Here is a 19,179-nt window from a genome sequence, read left to right on the forward strand (position 1 = left end):
TTTTTTGGCAAATTTAAAAAACACGCTTAGAGCAATTTAAAGCTAACCTTTTTATTTTTCAAAAGGTGAGAGTTCTCAGCTTCTAGTGGAAATTTATTTTTTTTTAATTATAAATTTAAAAAATTGGGGACGGAAAATACAAGCGTCAGCTTGCACATTCGATGGAAAATTTAGAACAATTATTTTATATTTATATTTATTATTTTTATATAGATTAAATTTTTTATCTTTTAAATTTTTTAATGAAAATTTCATAATAAAAAATAAAAATATAATAATATAACAAAAATATTAATTAAACATATGAAATCATTTGAAATTGGTTTAATCATATGGTTATTTTTATCATTTTTAATATTATATTATATTTTTTTAATATATTAAAAGAATTATATATAGAATATAATATTATATTTTCATATTAAAAAGCATAATATATTTGAATATTATTTTTATTTATTAATATTAATATTTTTCTTAAAAATAATATTTTTTTAAGAAAAAAAAAGAATTAAAATGATAGAGAATGTCATGCAATAATACTATGAAAAAGAATATCGCATGTCAACTCTTTGGAAACATCTATTTTAATATATGGATTCAGTGTTTAATTAATAAAATAAAAATAGGGTTTTTGAGTTTGAATTTATTTTTCTAATTACTTTAAAAAATTATTATATGGGATGCTTTAGATCTGCATTGGCTTCACATATTTAGAAAGGATTTTTCTTGAATCTATAACATTGGGTATATGGTAAAATTTACTTATTAAATATATAAATCTCACGTACTTATGTCTTAGTTTCAAAGTGAATCGAGTTTACATATTATTAATGCCATCATATTATTAATGCCATCACTTCATATCTATAAACATTAATTATAACATGAAGGGGGGACAAAATGTAGAGGAGGGGCAAAAAATGAAGTAATGTAAAGCAATCAAATGTAGCATTTGTATAGAGAAGAGTATATAATACAAAAAGCATTCATGATCCCTTTAATAAAAGATTGCAAGCTCTCCACCTAAGGAGGACACTCCTTAAAAACAAGGTAACCCACAAATTATTCCTACATCTATATGCCTAATTCTATGCCCAAGAATTATAAAGAAAAATATATATATATATATTCTTTGCACATTAATTTAAAAGAAAAAAAAAAGACATAACGAAAATCAAGCCAATTTAAAGACAGCATTAAATTTATAAGGGAAAAAGAAAATTATTCCAGCTCCTTAAACTAAAAGATCTTGTTTGGATTTTGCATGGATTTTCTCATTTTCCCCATTTTTCAATTGTTGGGAAACAATAGAAGACGATGAAGAATGGTAATTTGGAGAGTTACAAGGAAACTAAGAAAGCATTTGAACTAATTCTCTCATTGTAGGACGTTCAATGCTATTTTCTTGGCAACACAACATTGCAATGAAAAATAGATTCATTGCTTCATCTTTAGGCACCATTGTTAGTCTTGGATCAACAATGCGCATCACATCTTCTCTCCGATTATTCGTTACTCTTTTGCTCCATTGTACAATATCCACCCCTTCGCCGAAATCACCCACCGGTCGTCGTCCTGTTAGCAGCTCTAAGAGAACAACTCCAAAACTATACACATCACTCTTCTCGTCCACCTTCAATGTGTATGCATATTCTGCAATATGAACAAAATTTAGTCATGACATAGCTAAACCATGGGATGAGGCCCATAAGACCACCACAATCCAAGCCCAAACACAACCCAATTTGCAGCATCTTCATCTTGGGATTAAGGAAAGTACCCCCAAAAAAAATCATAGATATTAGGTCAAAGGACAAAGACAAAAACAGATGCCAAACTTGCTAAGAAAGTGTTAGAACCTAATTCAAACAGGATTGATTTAGTCTTCATAATATCCTTCAAGATTTTAGGGATAATAGGTTTTAAAGTTGTTGCATTTCAATTTTTAAAATAATGATCTAATCTTGACTAAGTGTTGAGATTTATGTGGGATTTTATTTTATTTAGTTAGACTTTTACTATATAAATAGCACATTTAATAGTCTTTAAATTAAGAGAGTTGAACAGATGGTTTCTTCCTATTCAATAAAAATATTCTTTATTTTTCTGCATTTATTTTTATTATAACAGAAAGCTCAAAGCAGCCAAAGAAGACTGGTCGGTGGGAAGTAGAAGAAGAAGAAAAATACGCTTTACACGTAAGACCAAAATCAGCTATTACACGAAAGATTAGTGTTGTAAATAGGTGTGCATGCATATATGTGTCGGTTAGCTTTCACTAATCTCAATGTGCTGGTACGTTAGAATCATTATCAGACTGAAAATAAGCAACAATGTGTCAGATTTGGACCTCCAGGATTGCTAGATCAGAGTTTTTCGTGGGTCCCAACAAAGTGCTTCGGCTCTTTTGTTTCTGTGTGATGTTGTGCTGTGAATACCAATAAAACCTATGCGCCTGTCTCCCTTTCGCACAAATCACGGGTGGTTTTTCTGCTGTCACTTTTTTTTTTTTAATTTAAGAGTTTGAAGTCGAGATCCTATAGTTTCTCAATGACTTCAGTTTCACTGAGGTAACACTATTGCGTACAGTACCACTTATAAGGGATCAAAAGTCAGCTATACGTGGCTTGCAACTGTTCTTACCTTGGGAATATCAGATGGTTGGTGTTCATCTTGAGTTCTTGAAATATTCAGACAATTTTGACATTACAAGAAAAATTTACCACACACAAAACAACTAACTGAACTAACAAGGTCACTATCAATCATCAATCATCTACAGTCTCACCGTGCATAAAATCAGAAAGCAAGCATTAGTAATGTGTGTAAAAATGTGATGCAGTGGTTAAAAACTGGCTTAGTGATATCATTTAATTGCAAATATAGTGAAGTAATGAACTTACCGGGTGCTATGTAGCCATAAGACCCTGCAATTGCTGACATACATTCTGATGCTCCCCCATCAATAAGGAATTTTGCTAATCCGAAATCTGCAACATGTGCTTCGAAGCTCGAATTTAACAGAATATTGTTGGATTTTACATCTCGATGAACGATCAGTGGTGAACAATCATGGTGGAGGTAGCATAGGCCTTTAGCAGCCTCAATGGCGATTTTGTACCTCAAATTCCAACCCAAGAAAGAACCCTTTTTGCCATGTAAGGCTTCTCCTAGGCTTCCATTTCTCATGTACTGATAAACCAACAAGTTGGTTTCTTTCTTGGAGCAGAAAGCAAGCAATCTAACGATGTTTCGATGCCTAATGCTGCCTAGTGTTTGAATTTCTGCTCTAAAGCCATGGTCATGGCTATTGGTGCCAAAACCAAGTAGTTTTTTAACTGCAATTTCAACCCCATTTGGCATTTTCCCATGGTATACAATCCCAGCTCCTCCTCTACTAATTACGTTTCCATCTTTTACACATTCCAGGATGTCTGTGACAGTGAATTCTAGCTTTTGGAAAGCTGTCATCTTCCAAGAATCTGAGTTGTTTTTCTTGAAAGACTTGGCCTTTATTATGGCAGCAGTTGCAAATATCAGAGAGCATATCAGCAACCCTAAAGAGAAGATGAGCTTGAAATCACTAAGGGCTTTTCCTGGTGTGTTTGTGATGGTGGTGAAATTGCAAGGATTGTTAAGTAGAGGACCACAGAGTTGAGGATTTCCTGCAAAAGAGGAGGCATTAAAGAGGGAGAACTGACCGGATTCTGGGACCTTTCCAGAGAAATCATTGAAAGAGAAATCAGCAACAGTGAGGCTTTTCATGGAACCAATGGCTTTTGGTATTGTTTCGTTCAAGTGGCTTCTTGACAAGTTCAAGTAATTCAAGATATGGATGTTGGATATCTCTGGTGGGACTGAACCAGAGAGGTTGTTCTGGCTCATGTCAAGGAAAGTGAGATGGAAACAGTTTCCTATTTCAGGTGGAATTGGACCTGAAAGTGAATTTCTGCTAAGATCAAGCATTAGTACTTGCTGGAGTTCTCCTATGGAAGTTGGAATTGGACCTGAGAATTGATTTCCACTGAGCAGAAGGATTTGAAGGGAAGAGAAATTCGAAAGCGAAAATGGCAGAGGACCCGAGAGGAGATTGTTTGACAAATTGAGTTGGCCTAATTTAACAGGTTTAGATGAACTATTACCATTCTCAGATAAATTCCCTGACAGGACGTTGTTCTGCAACTCTGCTAAATTCAACCGAGGCAAGTAAATGAAACCATTTGGAATGCTTCCATTCAAGTAGTTCTGCCCCAACCTCACTCTAGTGAGACTATAACATGTCCCCAAACCTTCTGGGATTGGACCAAACAGGAAATTCTTCAAGAGAATGAGAATCCTCAACTGATTAGAGGAACACAAGTCTTGCGGGATTGTACCAGTGAGCTTATTTGAGGACAAATCAAGAATGTGAAGCTTCCCATTTTGGCCAAGTTTTTGAGGAATCTCACCGGTGAAATTGTTCATCCACAGCCCCAGCGTTTCCAAATTAGGCAATTCCGCGACATAGTCTGGAATGGAACCGTGTAGTCTATTCAAGAAGAGATTGAAGAGCTTCAGTTGCTTGAGATTGATGAACTCAAATGGGATTTCACCAGTGAGTGCATTGTTGGAGAGGTCAAGATTCACCAAGTTGGTCAGGTTACCTAACTCCTTTGGAATAGAACCTGAAAAATGATTGGCATGCAAATATAGAGTATCAAGCTGCTTCAGGTTTCCAAGCTCCCTCGGAACTAGACCATCCAGTCCACAGTCTGGTGAATTCATGATGGGCTGCAGAGGAATGAAAAGAAAATATTTCTTGATATTGCATGTTTCTTCAAAGGGGAAAATGAAGATTGTGTTGAGAGAACATTAGAAGCATTTAATTTCTATCCAAAAAGTGGAATACCTCATCTAATTAAGAAGTCTCTCATATCTATTTCATCTGTCAATCATATTCATGTGCATAACTTGCTAGAGCAAATGGGCAAGGATATTGTTATTCAAGAATGCGAACAGCCTGGAGGACGCAGCAGGTTGTGGAATTATGAAGATGTTAATCATGTATTGATAATAGAAACAGGTAAGGACCAAATTAATCAGATGAAGCTTCTTTCACGATCATATTTAAATTTGTATGAATTTTAGCTCTTATGAACAATTAAGTATTAATGAATAATCCCTTTTGATGTAATTTTATTAGGGAACTGAAAAAGTTGAAGGCATATTGCTTGTTATGCCTTGGAGTTATTATTTGGAGCTATGTTCCACGGCCTTCATAAAGATGTGCAATCTTATATTCCTCAAACTCGAAGTCTGGAATAAGTCTTTAAGTGAGCAAGTGCTCCTTCTTAATGACTTTGAATTTCTTCCACAAAAGCTAAGATATCTTTCTTGGTGTAGATATCCTTTGAAATCTTTGTCATTAAATTTTCGCCCAAAGAATCTTGTAGAACTTCACTTGCATCGAAGCAATCTCATACAACTATTGAATGGAGATAAGGCATAGTTCATAAAATTTTGCTACATTTTATAAAGTTAATTTGTACCTTTTAATTAATTGATATTTTTATATTTTATTACAGCTTCTTAGAAATTTGAAATTAATGGACCTCAAAGACTCTAATGAGCTGATCGAGATTCTGGACCTGTCTAGTATTGCCCCAAATCTTGAGTTTTTATATTTGAATGAATGTTGGAGTTTGGTTGAAATTCCCTCTCTTCAAAGATTGTCTAGAGATTCCTTATAATATAAGGATTCTAACTTTAGATGGAACTGCAATAAAACAATTGCCCTCATCAATTGAGCATCTGTCTCAACTTTTTAAATTGTCCTTGAATAAGTGTATACAGCTCGAGAGTCTTCCAAGCAGCATTGGCAATTTCAAACATCTCAAAGAGCTTTATCTCTATGAATGTTCAAGCCTCATGACTCTTCTAAGCAGCATGGGCAAGTTGAAATGTCTTAAAGAACTTTGTCTTGATGAATGCTCAAATTTAACAAGTCTTCCAGAAAGCATTAAACAATTTTCGAAGTTGAAACAACTTGATTTAAGAGATTGCAAGAGTCATAAATGTTTACCAAAGCTTCCATCATGCTTAGAATACTTACATGCATCAAAATGCACCTCTTCAGAATATGTTGGAACAAAATAAATGCAGAAGAATAAAGAATAGAACAAAAAAAAACTCTCTGTATAACTCCATTGACTCAAATACTGATTAATTGTGCTATTTACATAGCATTAAAGTCTAACTAAATAAAATAAAGTCTCATCTAAATCTCGACCACTAGTCAAGATTAAATTACTACTTTAAAATTGAAATGCATCAACCTTAAATACTATTATCTCCAAAATCTTATAGGATACTAATGGATTGGAATCAACCATGTTTGAATTAGGTTCTAACATTATGTGCCTTAATTCAAACATAGACTCAAAATAATTTATTTTTTTATTGTGTTTCAAGCATTTCTCTCGAAAAGATAGGTTAATATGTTGTAGCACTTCTCTCTAGCTGACAATTTTCTGTGTTGGAGCACTTCTTTCCAACTGATAATTTTGGTACACTTCTAACCAATTTCATATTATTGATCATCTTGGAGCACTTCTCTCCAATCTCTTCATTATTAATGCACTTCTAGACCTTTTTATGTTTTTTTCATCAAAACTTTTCTTGGAGTACTTTTCTCCAACAACCCATGATAAACTTGTGTCTAAAGATTTATCTCATGTGCCCATAGGATCATTGAGGCTCTGATACCATTGTTGGAATAAAAACAAATGCAAAAGAATAAAGAATAGAAAGTGATACATGCATTTTGCATAGTCATTTACGTTTAATTTCATGACCATTTTATTTGATTGTTAGTCACTTTTAGCCAAATTTATTAGTTATTTAGTTAGTTTTTCATGATTGTCAATTTTTGGATTAATTTGTAATTTTACTTTATTTTGTAGGAAAAATGGTGCTTTTGAGAGACTAAAAAAAGAAATTATGCCAATGAGGAGTGATTCCTACAGCCAAAGATGTCAAAAATAAGTTTGAAAGTTAAAGTATGCATTGGCCAAATTGCGCATAACTTGCCGCATAAGTTGTGCAGTTCTGCACAAGGAGAAGAAGCAATTTTTTCTATTCCTGCCGAAATCTGCATAAGTCACTGCATGACTTATGCAGACTTACTCCTTGCTTATGCAGCTTCACATAGAAGGCCCAAAAACCTGTCGAAAACTACATAAGGGACTGCATAACTTATGCAGACCACTTATGCAGTTTTATAGAGTCTTCATAATGAGCTGGCAAAAGATTCCCACATGAAAAACACAACTCAATCACACCATTTTAGGGCTACTTGTCAGTAAAAGATATAAATAGGCCCTTATCTCATTTTGGAAAGGGAAGAGGAGACAAAAAAGGGAGCAGCAGCAGGGGAAGAGTTATAAAACAGAGAGCAAAACGTCACCTCTCCATTTCTAGACCAGATTTGGAGTTTTCTTCCCTTCTTCCCTATTTCCTATCTTTCTTGTATTGGGTTTATTAGTTCTTAGCTTAGATTTAAGATTTATTTCTATATTAACTCAGAATTTCTTGTAAATATTATGGATAGTGAGTAGTTTTCATTAGATTCTGGAGTTGGGATGTAATATTTGAGATATTTTATGGATTTTGATTGGGTAATCCATATTTTGTGGTTTTAATGAGTTTTATTCATTTCTTGTGTGCTCATTGACATGCTTAGTGTAGGATCCCATTAAGTGTTGTTCTTAATCTATGGTTGAAGCACCGAAAGAAGAAAACCTTGTGATAGATAATCAAGAAATTGGACTTAATTAACTTAGATCTAGAAATAGACTAAGGATTAAGAGGATTTACAGATTAATTAAGAAACTTAATGGGTCTTGATTAATTTTAACTCCACGAAAGTAGGATTAGATTGATTAAGGCACTCTTTGTCCCACTCAAAAGGGTATTCAAAGGATTTAAGAATTAATCTCCTTAAAACCCGTAACTTCCACAAGATTGGATAACCAATTTAAAAATCCCAAAATAGCTTGAATATGAACTCTCGAACTCCGGAATCGCCCTTTTTATCATTGTTAATTTCTAATTGAGTTTAATTGCTTGCCTTTTTAAATCTTGTCATATTTTAATTTGCTTATTTTAATTTGATGCAAATTTAGTTAAATCATTACATTGTTGAATAGATTATAAATTTTACACATATAGATTTCAAACTTCAATATCTATCAATTTATTACTTTAATTTCAAAGATAGTTCAAATTAGTCAATTTTTATATCAAAAATTTGATCATTAACACAACTCCTCGTGGGAACGATATCTTTTCTATATTGCTTGTATGACCCGTACACTTGCGGTTGGGCCACATCAATATTAAATTTCAAAATCCACATGGCTGTATGTTGGTTTTTGAAATAGTCGTATAATGATTATGATTGAATATGATTGAATTTCGTAGCCCATATGAAACCTGCATACTGTCATATATAATTAATTTAATAAAAGTCAAGAGTATAAAATATTTACAATTCTATTTGATTATGTGTTTGTTAATTATGGTAATATTATATGTTTATTAATAGTTATTGGTTTTATTGAACTAATTATATTTAGGCATGTTGAGAACATATTTATGAGTATTAACATTATTACTATGCTCATAATATAGTGCCCATGGAAATTCTGATTATAGTAAACACTTTTATGATTATGAGCTCACCTATCGTGGGACTAGTCATAAAATTATTTTGTTAATTTGTTTAAAAATTTATTCCATGGATTTCAAGAACTATTTGGATCATATTAATAGTGGATATACCCATCGGTATAACACTATTAATATAATATGTTATTGTTGGTTATAATATTATTTGTTAATTGTCTTTAATATTTTTTAATACCCTATCGGTATAAAAGTGTTAAAGATGTTGGTTTATATATATATATATATATATATATATATATATATATATATATATATATATATATATATATATATATATATATATATTTGATGAGTTCAATGAGTTTTCTTGATTTTATTGTAATCTGGGACCTTTAGGCCGGATTATAATGTCCCGGATTACAATAAATAACAGTTTTGTTCATAATTGCTTTCTTAGCTGGATCTGAAAGGAAGCTTTAGTTTTGTGATTATGTTATATACATAATTCATGTTTCCTTTATTATTTGATTTCAGCTGCTGTTTCTATGCAATTATCTGCTGTGAAAACTCTTAATGACTCCAATTTTGATGACTGGAAAGAGTCTCTGAGCATGTACCTTGCAATAGCCCAACTAGATTTAGCCTTAAGGGTTGATGCACATACTAAACTTACTGATGAATCCATAATTGCACCTGTTCTCTCAAGTGAGAAACTCTCTAAAGCTCAGTGTCCTCAAGATGACAAGGAAAGGATTGAAATGGAAAATATTCCATATGGTTCTGCAGTTGAGAGCTTGATATATGCTCAAGTATGCACTCATCCTGATATAGCATTTGCTATTAGTGTCCTTGGTAGATACTTGAGTAATCGTGGATGGAGTCACTGGAAAGCTACAAAGAAAGTTAAGAGATATTTGTAGGGTACTAAGAATTATAAATCTAGAAGTCATTGGGTACTCTGATTCTGACTGTACAGGCTGTGTAGATGATAGAAAATCTACTTCTGGTTACATCTTCATATTGTCTGGAGGAGCTGTTTCTTGGAAAAGTGCCAAATAAACACTTAACGCTACCTCCACTATGGAAGCAGAGTATGTTGCTTGTTATGAGGCCACTTGTCAAGCTATTTGATTAAAGAAATTGATTTCTAGTATGCTTGTTGTTGAGAGCATCTCAAGGCCCTTGACCATTTATTGTGACAATACTCCTGCTGTTTGCTTCTTTCAAAATCATAGGAATTCTAGTAGAACTAAACCTTTTGATGTCAAATTCCTATTTGTTCGAGAGAAGATTCGTGAATCACAGACTCGAATTGAACATATTACTACGGATTGAATGATTGTGGATCCGTTAACCAAAGCTTTGCCCATTAGTGTTTTTCAGAAGCATGTTGCGCATATGGGTGTAGTGAAAACTTTTGATGATGCTTTGGTTTAGTGGGAGTCTGTTTTATATTACATTTGGGTTAGCATTTGTATGGAATGCTTAGACCATTGTTTTTGAACATATCTTGTCACATATTCCATTTAAATTCAGTTTTTTATTTTTGAGATTTTGTTGGCATATGTATATAATATTATTGTTTTTCCTATCGGATTCAATGTTATTTTGTTTGTCATTACATTAACTGGATTTTATAGGTTAAATTGCTTACTTGTTATTAGATATTGTTTTGTATTTTATTAATCTATATTTTTAGTTTAATAAATAGATTACTGCTATCCAAGTGGGGGATTGTTGGATTATTTATTTGTATCTGGATGTGGATTAGCATTAATCAATTGTTAGGCTCATTGACAAATTAAATAATGATATCAAATAATAGGTTTAGTAATTAGCAATATCTAAATGGATTGGGTCATGTGATTGGACAAACCTATAATGGGTCAGGCTGTCCATAAGCCCACTAAGGAAGAGGCCCCAACTTTCAGTCCTATATATATATATTCTGATAACCCCATTTAACATCAGATAGAATTCATATAGAATTTGAAAGCTGTGGATATTGAGAGTTGTGAACCTACCCATTCGCTTCCGTTCTTCATTATTCATAGAAAATCATGAAAACAAGCGTATTTTCAGGTACACATATTCTCTAATCATGTAATCTATAACGATCAAATTTATATTTTTAACAAAGAAAATTTGAAAGTGGAAACTTGGTAAGTATAAATATGGATAGTAAAAATGTGATAGAGTGAACTAGAAAGTAAATACGAGTTGGAAAAATTAAATTAGTCTTGTGATGATATATTTTTAAAATTATAGTTATTTGAGTTATGTGATCATGATATACTTGGTGGCAATGATTTTATTGAATTATGAGGAACTGGCTCAACATGACCGTGATGTTATTATGATTGTAAATGACAATTATGGTGGTTGTTGATGCTAGTAAATTCAAAATATTAAGGAGTATAAGATATATCAGTAACTGGAGATTTTTATTTAAATATTATATTATAGAGCATACATCTTGATGGAGTGCTACAAGAGAACTATGGGTCTTATGAAGATATCAAATATGATATGATATGTGAATAGAAGAGTGTTAGTAATAAAAAGAAGTTATAATGTGTGATCATTAAATTTTATTGGGAGTCTTATGCTTACATGATGAGAAAGAATGATTGGTTCTAATGAGGATTATGAAAGATTAAGGTGAATTAAGAGCCTTGTTACATTCTTATATGTACCTGTTAGATCACCCTTTGATGACAGAGTTAATATTTCAGCATTATACTATCTTTGGGATAGAGCTTGATATATACATAGCCTTTGGGGCATATATCAGGTGGTTCGCCCTTTGGGGGTAGCTCTGCACATGAGTATGACTAGTTTTTTTTTAATTGCTCTCCTAGAGTGATGCTTGCAGCATTTGCATCTGCATTAGCATTAGCATTAGCATCAGCATCAGCATCAACATTACTAGATAGTCATTTTCATGGAGTTAGCATTTGCTCCTCTAGGTGGATGCCAGCTTATTTGTCCTTTGGGGGCTGCTCTACGCATTGTGCATGACCAGCATTTTTATTGCTCTTGCGCTTCAGTAGTGTCATCATAGAGCCGAAGATGCCAGCATTGCTCTCAGGCTGTCAAAGTTTATTATAAATAGTTGAGATGTAGCAGATCTAACAGGATACATATCAGAGTGTAATAGGATCTATGCCTTGGAAATTAATTTGGAGTCTTAGTTAGTAATAAATTTTAGAGTGAGAAATAATGAAATGGATAGAATTTTCAAATGGTATATCAATCATAGTTTGACAAGTATCATGGAGATAATGATACTTGTATTAAAGAGGAATTTGCATCCTTTGGGGATTATGGGACTATTGTATAGCTTTGTATAGCAAATGTTGACTTGAATAATGAATTTTAATGTTTGATAATAATGATATGTCATGAGTTATGGGAATGAATCAATTGCGGTGTTTATATGCAGTGGAAAACATAAGATCATAGGGAAGACAATTGTGTCAGGTATAAATAGTTAAGTTTATAAAATAATTTGTAGCTAGCTCTACTAAGATTAAGAACAAATGTATGATTATGGGTTTAAAGACTAACTATGCACAATATAATAATATAAAGGGAGATATTATAAACTAAAATGGGAGCATAAGTTCTGAAGTGGACTCTAGTAATCAGAGCATTAGGTTTTGTCTTGCTTTACTGGGTTTTGAAGTGATTGCTGTATGATAGTTGCTTTTATTATATGGAGAAACAGAGTTTAATTTCAGCGGAAGCGTGTTGGTTTTGGATTAGACTTTGTGGTTCCTTAAGTTGTGGAATTTCGAGGACGAAATTCATTTTTTGGGGAAGAGAATTGTAATACCCCAATTTTTGAGAAAATATTAAATATAGTCATTATTAGAAATACAAATAAAATTTATAAAGTTTTGGGGAGAAAAATTTAATTTGAACTTGGACTTGAAAGAAAAGTTTTAGAAGTTTTGGGGTAGAAAATAGGATTTTTGAGAAGTTGAAGGACCAAAATTAAATTTAATTTAAAAAATGTGGACAACACATGATTCCTCCAACAGGGTCTATAAAAAAAAAAGAAAAAAAGAAAAAAGAAAAGAATGGGAAGAAGAATCGGGAAAGAGGAAGAAAAGGGGGAAAAAAGGAAAAGAAAGAAAGAGAGAAGAAGGGAAAGAAGAAGAAGAGAAGGAAGGAGGAAGGATGGCCAAATTCTTTAGAGTTTTTCTAGTGAAGGAGGAAACTAGCAAGGGGAAAAGAAGGAATTTGGTCTACAATATTAGAAATTAGAGAAAGAGAAAGGCATGGAAGATGATGAATTTTAGCAGAACAGTGGTTAAGCAGGGGTAGTAGCTTTGTCTTCCGTTTGGGTAAGATTGGTTTATCTTTTTCTGTTGATTTTTGGATATGTTAAAGATCTATATGTGAAAAGTTATGGTTAAATTTTGGTTATTTTTCAACGACTGGATTTGGAGAAATAAATTGTTGAACACAAGCTATCTACAATTGGAATTCTGAATTTTGGCTACTGAAATTTGAGAAAAATAAATAGTTAGGATGCTTAGAAAATTATGAAATTCGATACAGATGATCTTTGGGATGTTGAGGCTGTTGTGTTCAAATTTGGTGAATTTAGACTTGTGGTGTATGAGATATAAATTATTTTGTATGAGTTGTCTAATTAAGAATGATTTCTGAAAAATTCAGAATTTGAAGGGTTAGATGAATATGTTGATATCTCATGATGTAGAGATAATTTGATGATAAAATTTTTAGTGATGTTGTATATGGATGTCTTGAATATATGGTTAAATTTTGGGATTTATCTAACGGTTGGATCATGATATATAAATTTGAATGTGCAAGCTGCTAAATTGCATATTAAGGATTGAGTTAAATTGAATAAGTGATTTTGATAGAACTAAAATTATTGGAGATGGGATATAGTGTTTATTGAATTTTAATGTGATTGTGGAATATTTTTGAGAAATACATACATGGATTTTTTGTATATGGGTATATGTGATTATGTGAGTTCATGGTATTTAAATTTTATATGATTGGTTGAAGCTTGAGAATGAAGAATTATGTTGTGAAGGGTTGAATTGAGTTGAAGCAAGAATATGCTAGTTGTTGGAAAAATTATGGAATTGAGTATTATTTTTGATATTATATTTTTATGGAGCCATAGTTGGATAATTAAAAATTGATGTGATTATTGGCTTGTGGATTAGGATTTTAGAGATGAATCTTCATATAATTGATGATAAATTATAAATATTTTAGGCTAAATCATGCTTATGGATGTCTAAAGGTGCTAGAGGTGCTTTTATCTATTGATAAGCATGTTTGATATTCAATACAAATAACTTGGGATATTTTAGCTAATTTATTTGTAATTTGTAGCTCTAATTAATTTGAATATTATCTTTGTCTGGAGGATGTTATGGACATTGAAAATGTGTGATATTGTCCATACGGAAATTTGTAGCTAAAGTATGGAATAAAACAAGAATTCATTAGGATAATGTTCAATAAGAGAAATGTAGGATAACATTTTGATAATGAGATATGGTTTTTGCAATAATGTTATTTATGGGATATATGTATACAGTGGAAATAATTGTTGTGCAAGTAAATGATTAATGTATGATTCCTTGCTACTCTCATGTCAAAAAAAAAAAAAAAAAATTAATGACTTCCTGAATATGTTTCTTTTTTTTTTAAGTTTCAAGAAGTTTTCTTGGTACAATATGAGATCACTGAGTGCTGAACGTAATAGTTGTTACAAGCATAAATAAATTTTCTTTCCTTTTGTGTGTGTAGTCATGCCTTTTTAGTGAAAAATGATTATTAGTAAATTTTTGTGCACATGTATTCACATATAAATGTATATACGTAAAAATTCAATAAGAGGCAAATTCAGTCTAGCTAGAGGCAATTTGATATCGTTGAAATGCATAACCAATACTACTGTATTATTGACAAGGCTTGACTTGGGTCAGTGCAAGTCATGAACTACTAGATGATAACGTTCGGACAATTAGGAAATCATGTATAACTAAAATAATTTCTATGATCATGATAGAACAAATGTTATTTTATTTAAAATTTATTGTTGAATTTTCTTAGCGGAGATGTTTGAGGAAAATATATTGTAATTGGATTAAAAGTTGTAAAATATTTATTTACAGAACATGTGGCACTAAGGCGATAAAGAAATATAAACATGGCAATGTTCACTTGTGATCACAATGAGGCATATTAATTAGCGAAATTAATTGTCTGATTTTGTGTGGTGTGAACCCATTCTGGGCTGTGTGATATTATTGTTTGATTTTGTTTGGTCTTTTAATAGGGAGAAACATCAAATTTTAAGAGAAAAATTGTCAAAATTTCGCTAAAATTTTAAGAGCAGCGTGGACCTGATCCTCCATAGGAGATACATAGGCAGCCTTCGAGTGTGGTCTAAAGTAGCTAAAATTTTGCTTTCTTTGATTTTAATGTTCCCTTTTTAGTTCCTAGATCTTGTCATATTATTATTATTATTATTATTATTATTATTATTAATGAAGACACTCTGGAAACATTGTATATCACTAGTTATGAATGAAGGCATTTTAGAAACGCTGTATATCACTAGCACAATTCTAATCATTAACTAGGTATCTTCTGTGTTTTGATGTCATTTAACAGCTATTAGTCTATTTTTGTCAATGATTGATTGAGAAATTCATGTGTATAATAGGTTACCTATATTTAATTAGTCCATTGTTTTGAGGAAACTCTGTCAATTTAGTTCCAGATTACAGTTATCCTAATTAGGTAGGATGAGTATGACATTTTAAGAAGTTAATTTGTATCTTCTAATTTATTGATATTTTTCGATTTAATTACAGCCTCTTGAAAATTTGAAATTAATGGACCTCAGCTGCTCTGATAACCTGATCGGGATTCCGGACTTGTCTAGCTTTGCCCCCAAATCTGGAGTTTTTATATTTGGACGGATGTGTGAGTTAGGTTGAAATTTCCTCTCTTCAAAATCTGAGCAAGCTTCCTGAGCTTGATTTAGCTCAATGCAATAAAATGAAAGATTGTCCAGATATTCCGTGTAATATAGGGATTCTAACTTCAGATGAAACTGGAATAGAGCAACTGCCCTCATCAATTAAGCATCTGTCTCAACTTGTCGAATTGTACTTGTATTGGTGTGATAAACTCGTGAGTCTTCCAATCAGCATTGGCAATTTGAAACGTCTTGAAGAACTTCATCTCTATGGATGTTCAAGTCTTGTGAATATTCCAAGCAGCATTGGCAATTTGAAACGTCTTGAAAACTTGATCTGGCTGGATGTTCAAGACTCGCGACTATTCCAAGAAGCATAGGCGAGTTGAAATGTCTTGAAAAGTTTTTTCTCTGGGAGTGCTCAAATTTAGCAAGTCTTCCCGAAAGCATCAAACAACTTTTGAAGTTGAAACAGCTTGATTTAAGCGATTGCGAGAGTCTTAAAAGTTTACCAGAGCTTCCATCATGCTTAGAAAGCTTAGCTGCAGGTAATTGCCCCTCTGGAATCTGCAGGTATAAGCGATTGTTGTTGACACCGCACATCGTCATGATTTTAACGATGAAAGAATTGAATGTAGAGTGGATTTCATATATGAATCTGGAAATAGGCAGGGACGTAATAAATTCATCTTATTTCGCAAGGGGTATTTTGCGAATTGGAATGGTTATTATGAAGGTCCGTATCTTTCGAACTCATCATACGTGTTGCTTTCATTGAATGGATTGAGGACACGTTTTGATGAAGAGTGTTTCGTTGAGGCCTCATTTTGCTTCACCACTGACGATGACGAGGAGTATATTATGAAGTGTGGGGTACATCATATATATATAGTAGAAATAAAAGGGGAAGCAGAAATCAAGGGCATCAGGACGACGGGGAATATTGCAAAACAACTTGAAGAGAAGAAGAATAAATAATGAGGAAGAAGAAGAGGCGGCTTCTTCTTCTTCACTCGATCTAAATCTCTCTATCTCTTCCCGCTTCCTCTTAGCCAAACCCTACTCACGTTCACTACAGGTATAACTCATTTCTAGTTTGCTGTTACTCTTAATTGCTTTACTCTTATTACAAATACTTGCAATCTTTTGCAGCTCTATCATCTCCTTATTTGGTTCTTAACAACCTGCCGCTCCATATTTTAGAAAGAGAGGGATGACTATACAGGAGAATAATTGAGCTCAAATCAGGGGGAAAAAACAGGTGAAATGATAAATACTATTTTCGTTATATGTAATGTAATCAATATTGCAATATAATATGTTGTTATGTGAACATATAATCTATTCTGTCATCCACATTACTACATTAACTTCGAAATCCAATGATTGACTGAAACTGAACCTTCTTCACTTCCAAATCAACTAACATAAACATTGCAAATAAACTACAACTCTCTAACCTGAAGAATAAATAGCCTTTATAGTTATTGTTACAATTCTGGAAGTGAAAACAGAGCAGGGTAAGTAGATAAAAAACTGTAAAAAACCAGTTTTTTTTTAAGATAATACTTCTCTCATATGGAGAGTTCATTTTACAGGTTATATATATGCAAAAAGAGAGTTACATCAGTTAATACACATCACCTACTGCTCTAACAACTACAGCAGTAATTAAATAACAACTCTCAGCAAATTAGGCAGCAAATTAAGCCCAACCATACATGACCAAAAGAGCTGTTATATCAGTACAAAATACACAGTTGTGAGGACATAAACATAAACCAAAATAGCTTCTAAGTATCTAGGAAAAATCTCATTATATCAACACTCCTCCTTGAGAGTTTTCCTGGATACTCCAAGCTTTTTCCTTATCTCTTCAAATCTACTTTTAGGAAGGGCTTTGGTCAGAATATCAGCAAGTTGCATTTCAGACTTGCAACGAAGCAACTTAATCTCAGCATTCTTCTCAGCTTCCCTCAGAAAGTGATACTTCACTTTAATATGTTTAGTCCTCCCATGCTGAATAGGATTATTAGCTATAGCAATTGCAGATTTGCTATCACAGCAAATGACAGTAGGATCAACTTGTTCAACTCCCAAATCAACCATCAATTTTCTAAACCAAATGGATTGATTTGCAGCAGCAGCAGCTGATATATACTCAACTTCAGTAGTAGATTGTGCCACCACATCTTGCTTCTTTGAATTCCATGATATAGGACCTGATCCCACATAAAATACAAAACCAGATGTACTTTTTAAATCATCCAAACAGCTTGCCCAGTCACTGTCCACAAAACCTTCAAGCTTAACTTCCTTTCCCTTTAAATACCAAACACCATAGTTTGCAGAACCTCTTAAGGTATCTCAATATTCTTTTAGCAGCAGCTAAGTGAATTTGACTTGGTGAATGCATATACCTAGATAGTAAACTAGCAGGGTACATTAAATCTGGTCTAGAAGCTGTCAAATATAGCAAACTTCCGATAAGACTTCTATACACTAAAGAATCTGCCTTTTCTACCCCATCATCCTTGCTTAACTTCTCATGTGAAGCGTAGACATACGGAGGCTCCAGTTAGACAAGTTGAGCACATTAGGTTAGAGGATAGAAAGAAAAAAAGGGGTAGACCTAAATTGACTTAGAGGAAAGTAGTACAACATGACCTAGAAGCATTACACATTTCTGAGGATTTAACCCAAAATCGTTTAGAGTTGAGAAAGCGAATCCATATAGCTGACCCCAAATTTTTGGGATAAATGCTTAGTTGAGTTGAGTTGAGTTAATGAAAATTCCCGCATCCTCTTGATAGATTTCCAGACCCAAGAAATACTTCATGATTCCCAAATCTGACATCTCAAACTCCAGCTGCATATCCCTCTTGAATTCAGTTACAAACTTGTGTTCACTTCCAATCACAAGCATATCATCAACATACAGTGAGACCACCAGCTGAACTCCATTCTTGTCAGATTTTATATACAAAGTTGGCTCATTGTCACTCCTCCTGACATGATGAGTCAAGTGTGAGTCAATTCTAGCATACCAGGTTCTTGGAGCTTGCTTGAGTCCATAAAGTGCTTTCTTGAGCCTATAAACCATGTCTTCTTTCCCAATAACTTCAAATCCCTCTGGTTGCTGAACATAAATTTCCATAGTAAGAACTCCATTCAAAAATGCAGATTTGACATCTAGATGATAAACTGACCACCCATTTTGAGCTGCAAGGGACAGCAGCAATTTGATCGTGTCATGCCTAGCTACAGGTGCAAACGTGTCTCCATAATCTACACCAAGTAACTGAGCATGTCCCTTTACCACAAGCCTTGCTTTGTGTTTGTATACTGAGCCATCTGGATTTACTTTAGTTCTATAAATCCATTTAACTCTAATAGCATTTCTCCCTTTTGGCTTAGTGGTGAGTTCCCAAGTATCATTCTTTTCAATTGAAGCAATCTCCTCCTTCATGGCTTGTTGCCATTCTTCCAACTGAATTGCTTCTTGAAAGGTCACAAGTTCA

General features: G+C 33.0%; 1 protein-coding gene and 1 pseudogene across 1 annotated transcript; one reads left to right on the plus strand and one right to left on the minus strand.

Annotated features, from left to right (window-relative positions):
- Window positions 1-1,237: 1,237 nt before the first annotated feature.
- On the minus strand, window positions 1,238-4,767 carry LOC110666520 (leucine-rich repeat receptor-like serine/threonine-protein kinase BAM1; annotated as a pseudogene).
- A 198-nt stretch (window positions 4,768-4,965) lies between these two features.
- On the plus strand, window positions 4,966-9,590 carry LOC131172753 (uncharacterized). Its single transcript, XM_058134271.1, has 2 exons — window positions 4,966-5,065; window positions 9,205-9,590. Exons 1-2 carry the CDS (start codon window positions 4,966-4,968, stop codon window positions 9,588-9,590), a joined length of 486 nt encoding a protein of 161 aa, XP_057990254.1.
- Window positions 9,591-19,179: the final 9,589 nt, after the last annotated feature.

Source organism: Hevea brasiliensis, chromosome 14 (genome assembly GCF_030052815.1).
Source record: "Hevea brasiliensis isolate MT/VB/25A 57/8 chromosome 14, ASM3005281v1, whole genome shotgun sequence".
Classification (NCBI taxonomy): Eukaryota; Viridiplantae; Streptophyta; class Magnoliopsida; order Malpighiales; family Euphorbiaceae; genus Hevea; species Hevea brasiliensis.

Coding starts and splice junctions, on each gene's coding strand:
- LOC131172753 (XM_058134271.1), top strand. CDS start 4,966: ATGGGCAAGGATATTGTTATTCAAGAATGCGAACAGCCTGGAGGACGC. Junction 5,066..9,204: donor TGTATTGATAATAGAAACAG/GTAAGGACCAAA, acceptor ATTTGATTTCAG/CTGCTGTTTCTATGCAATTA.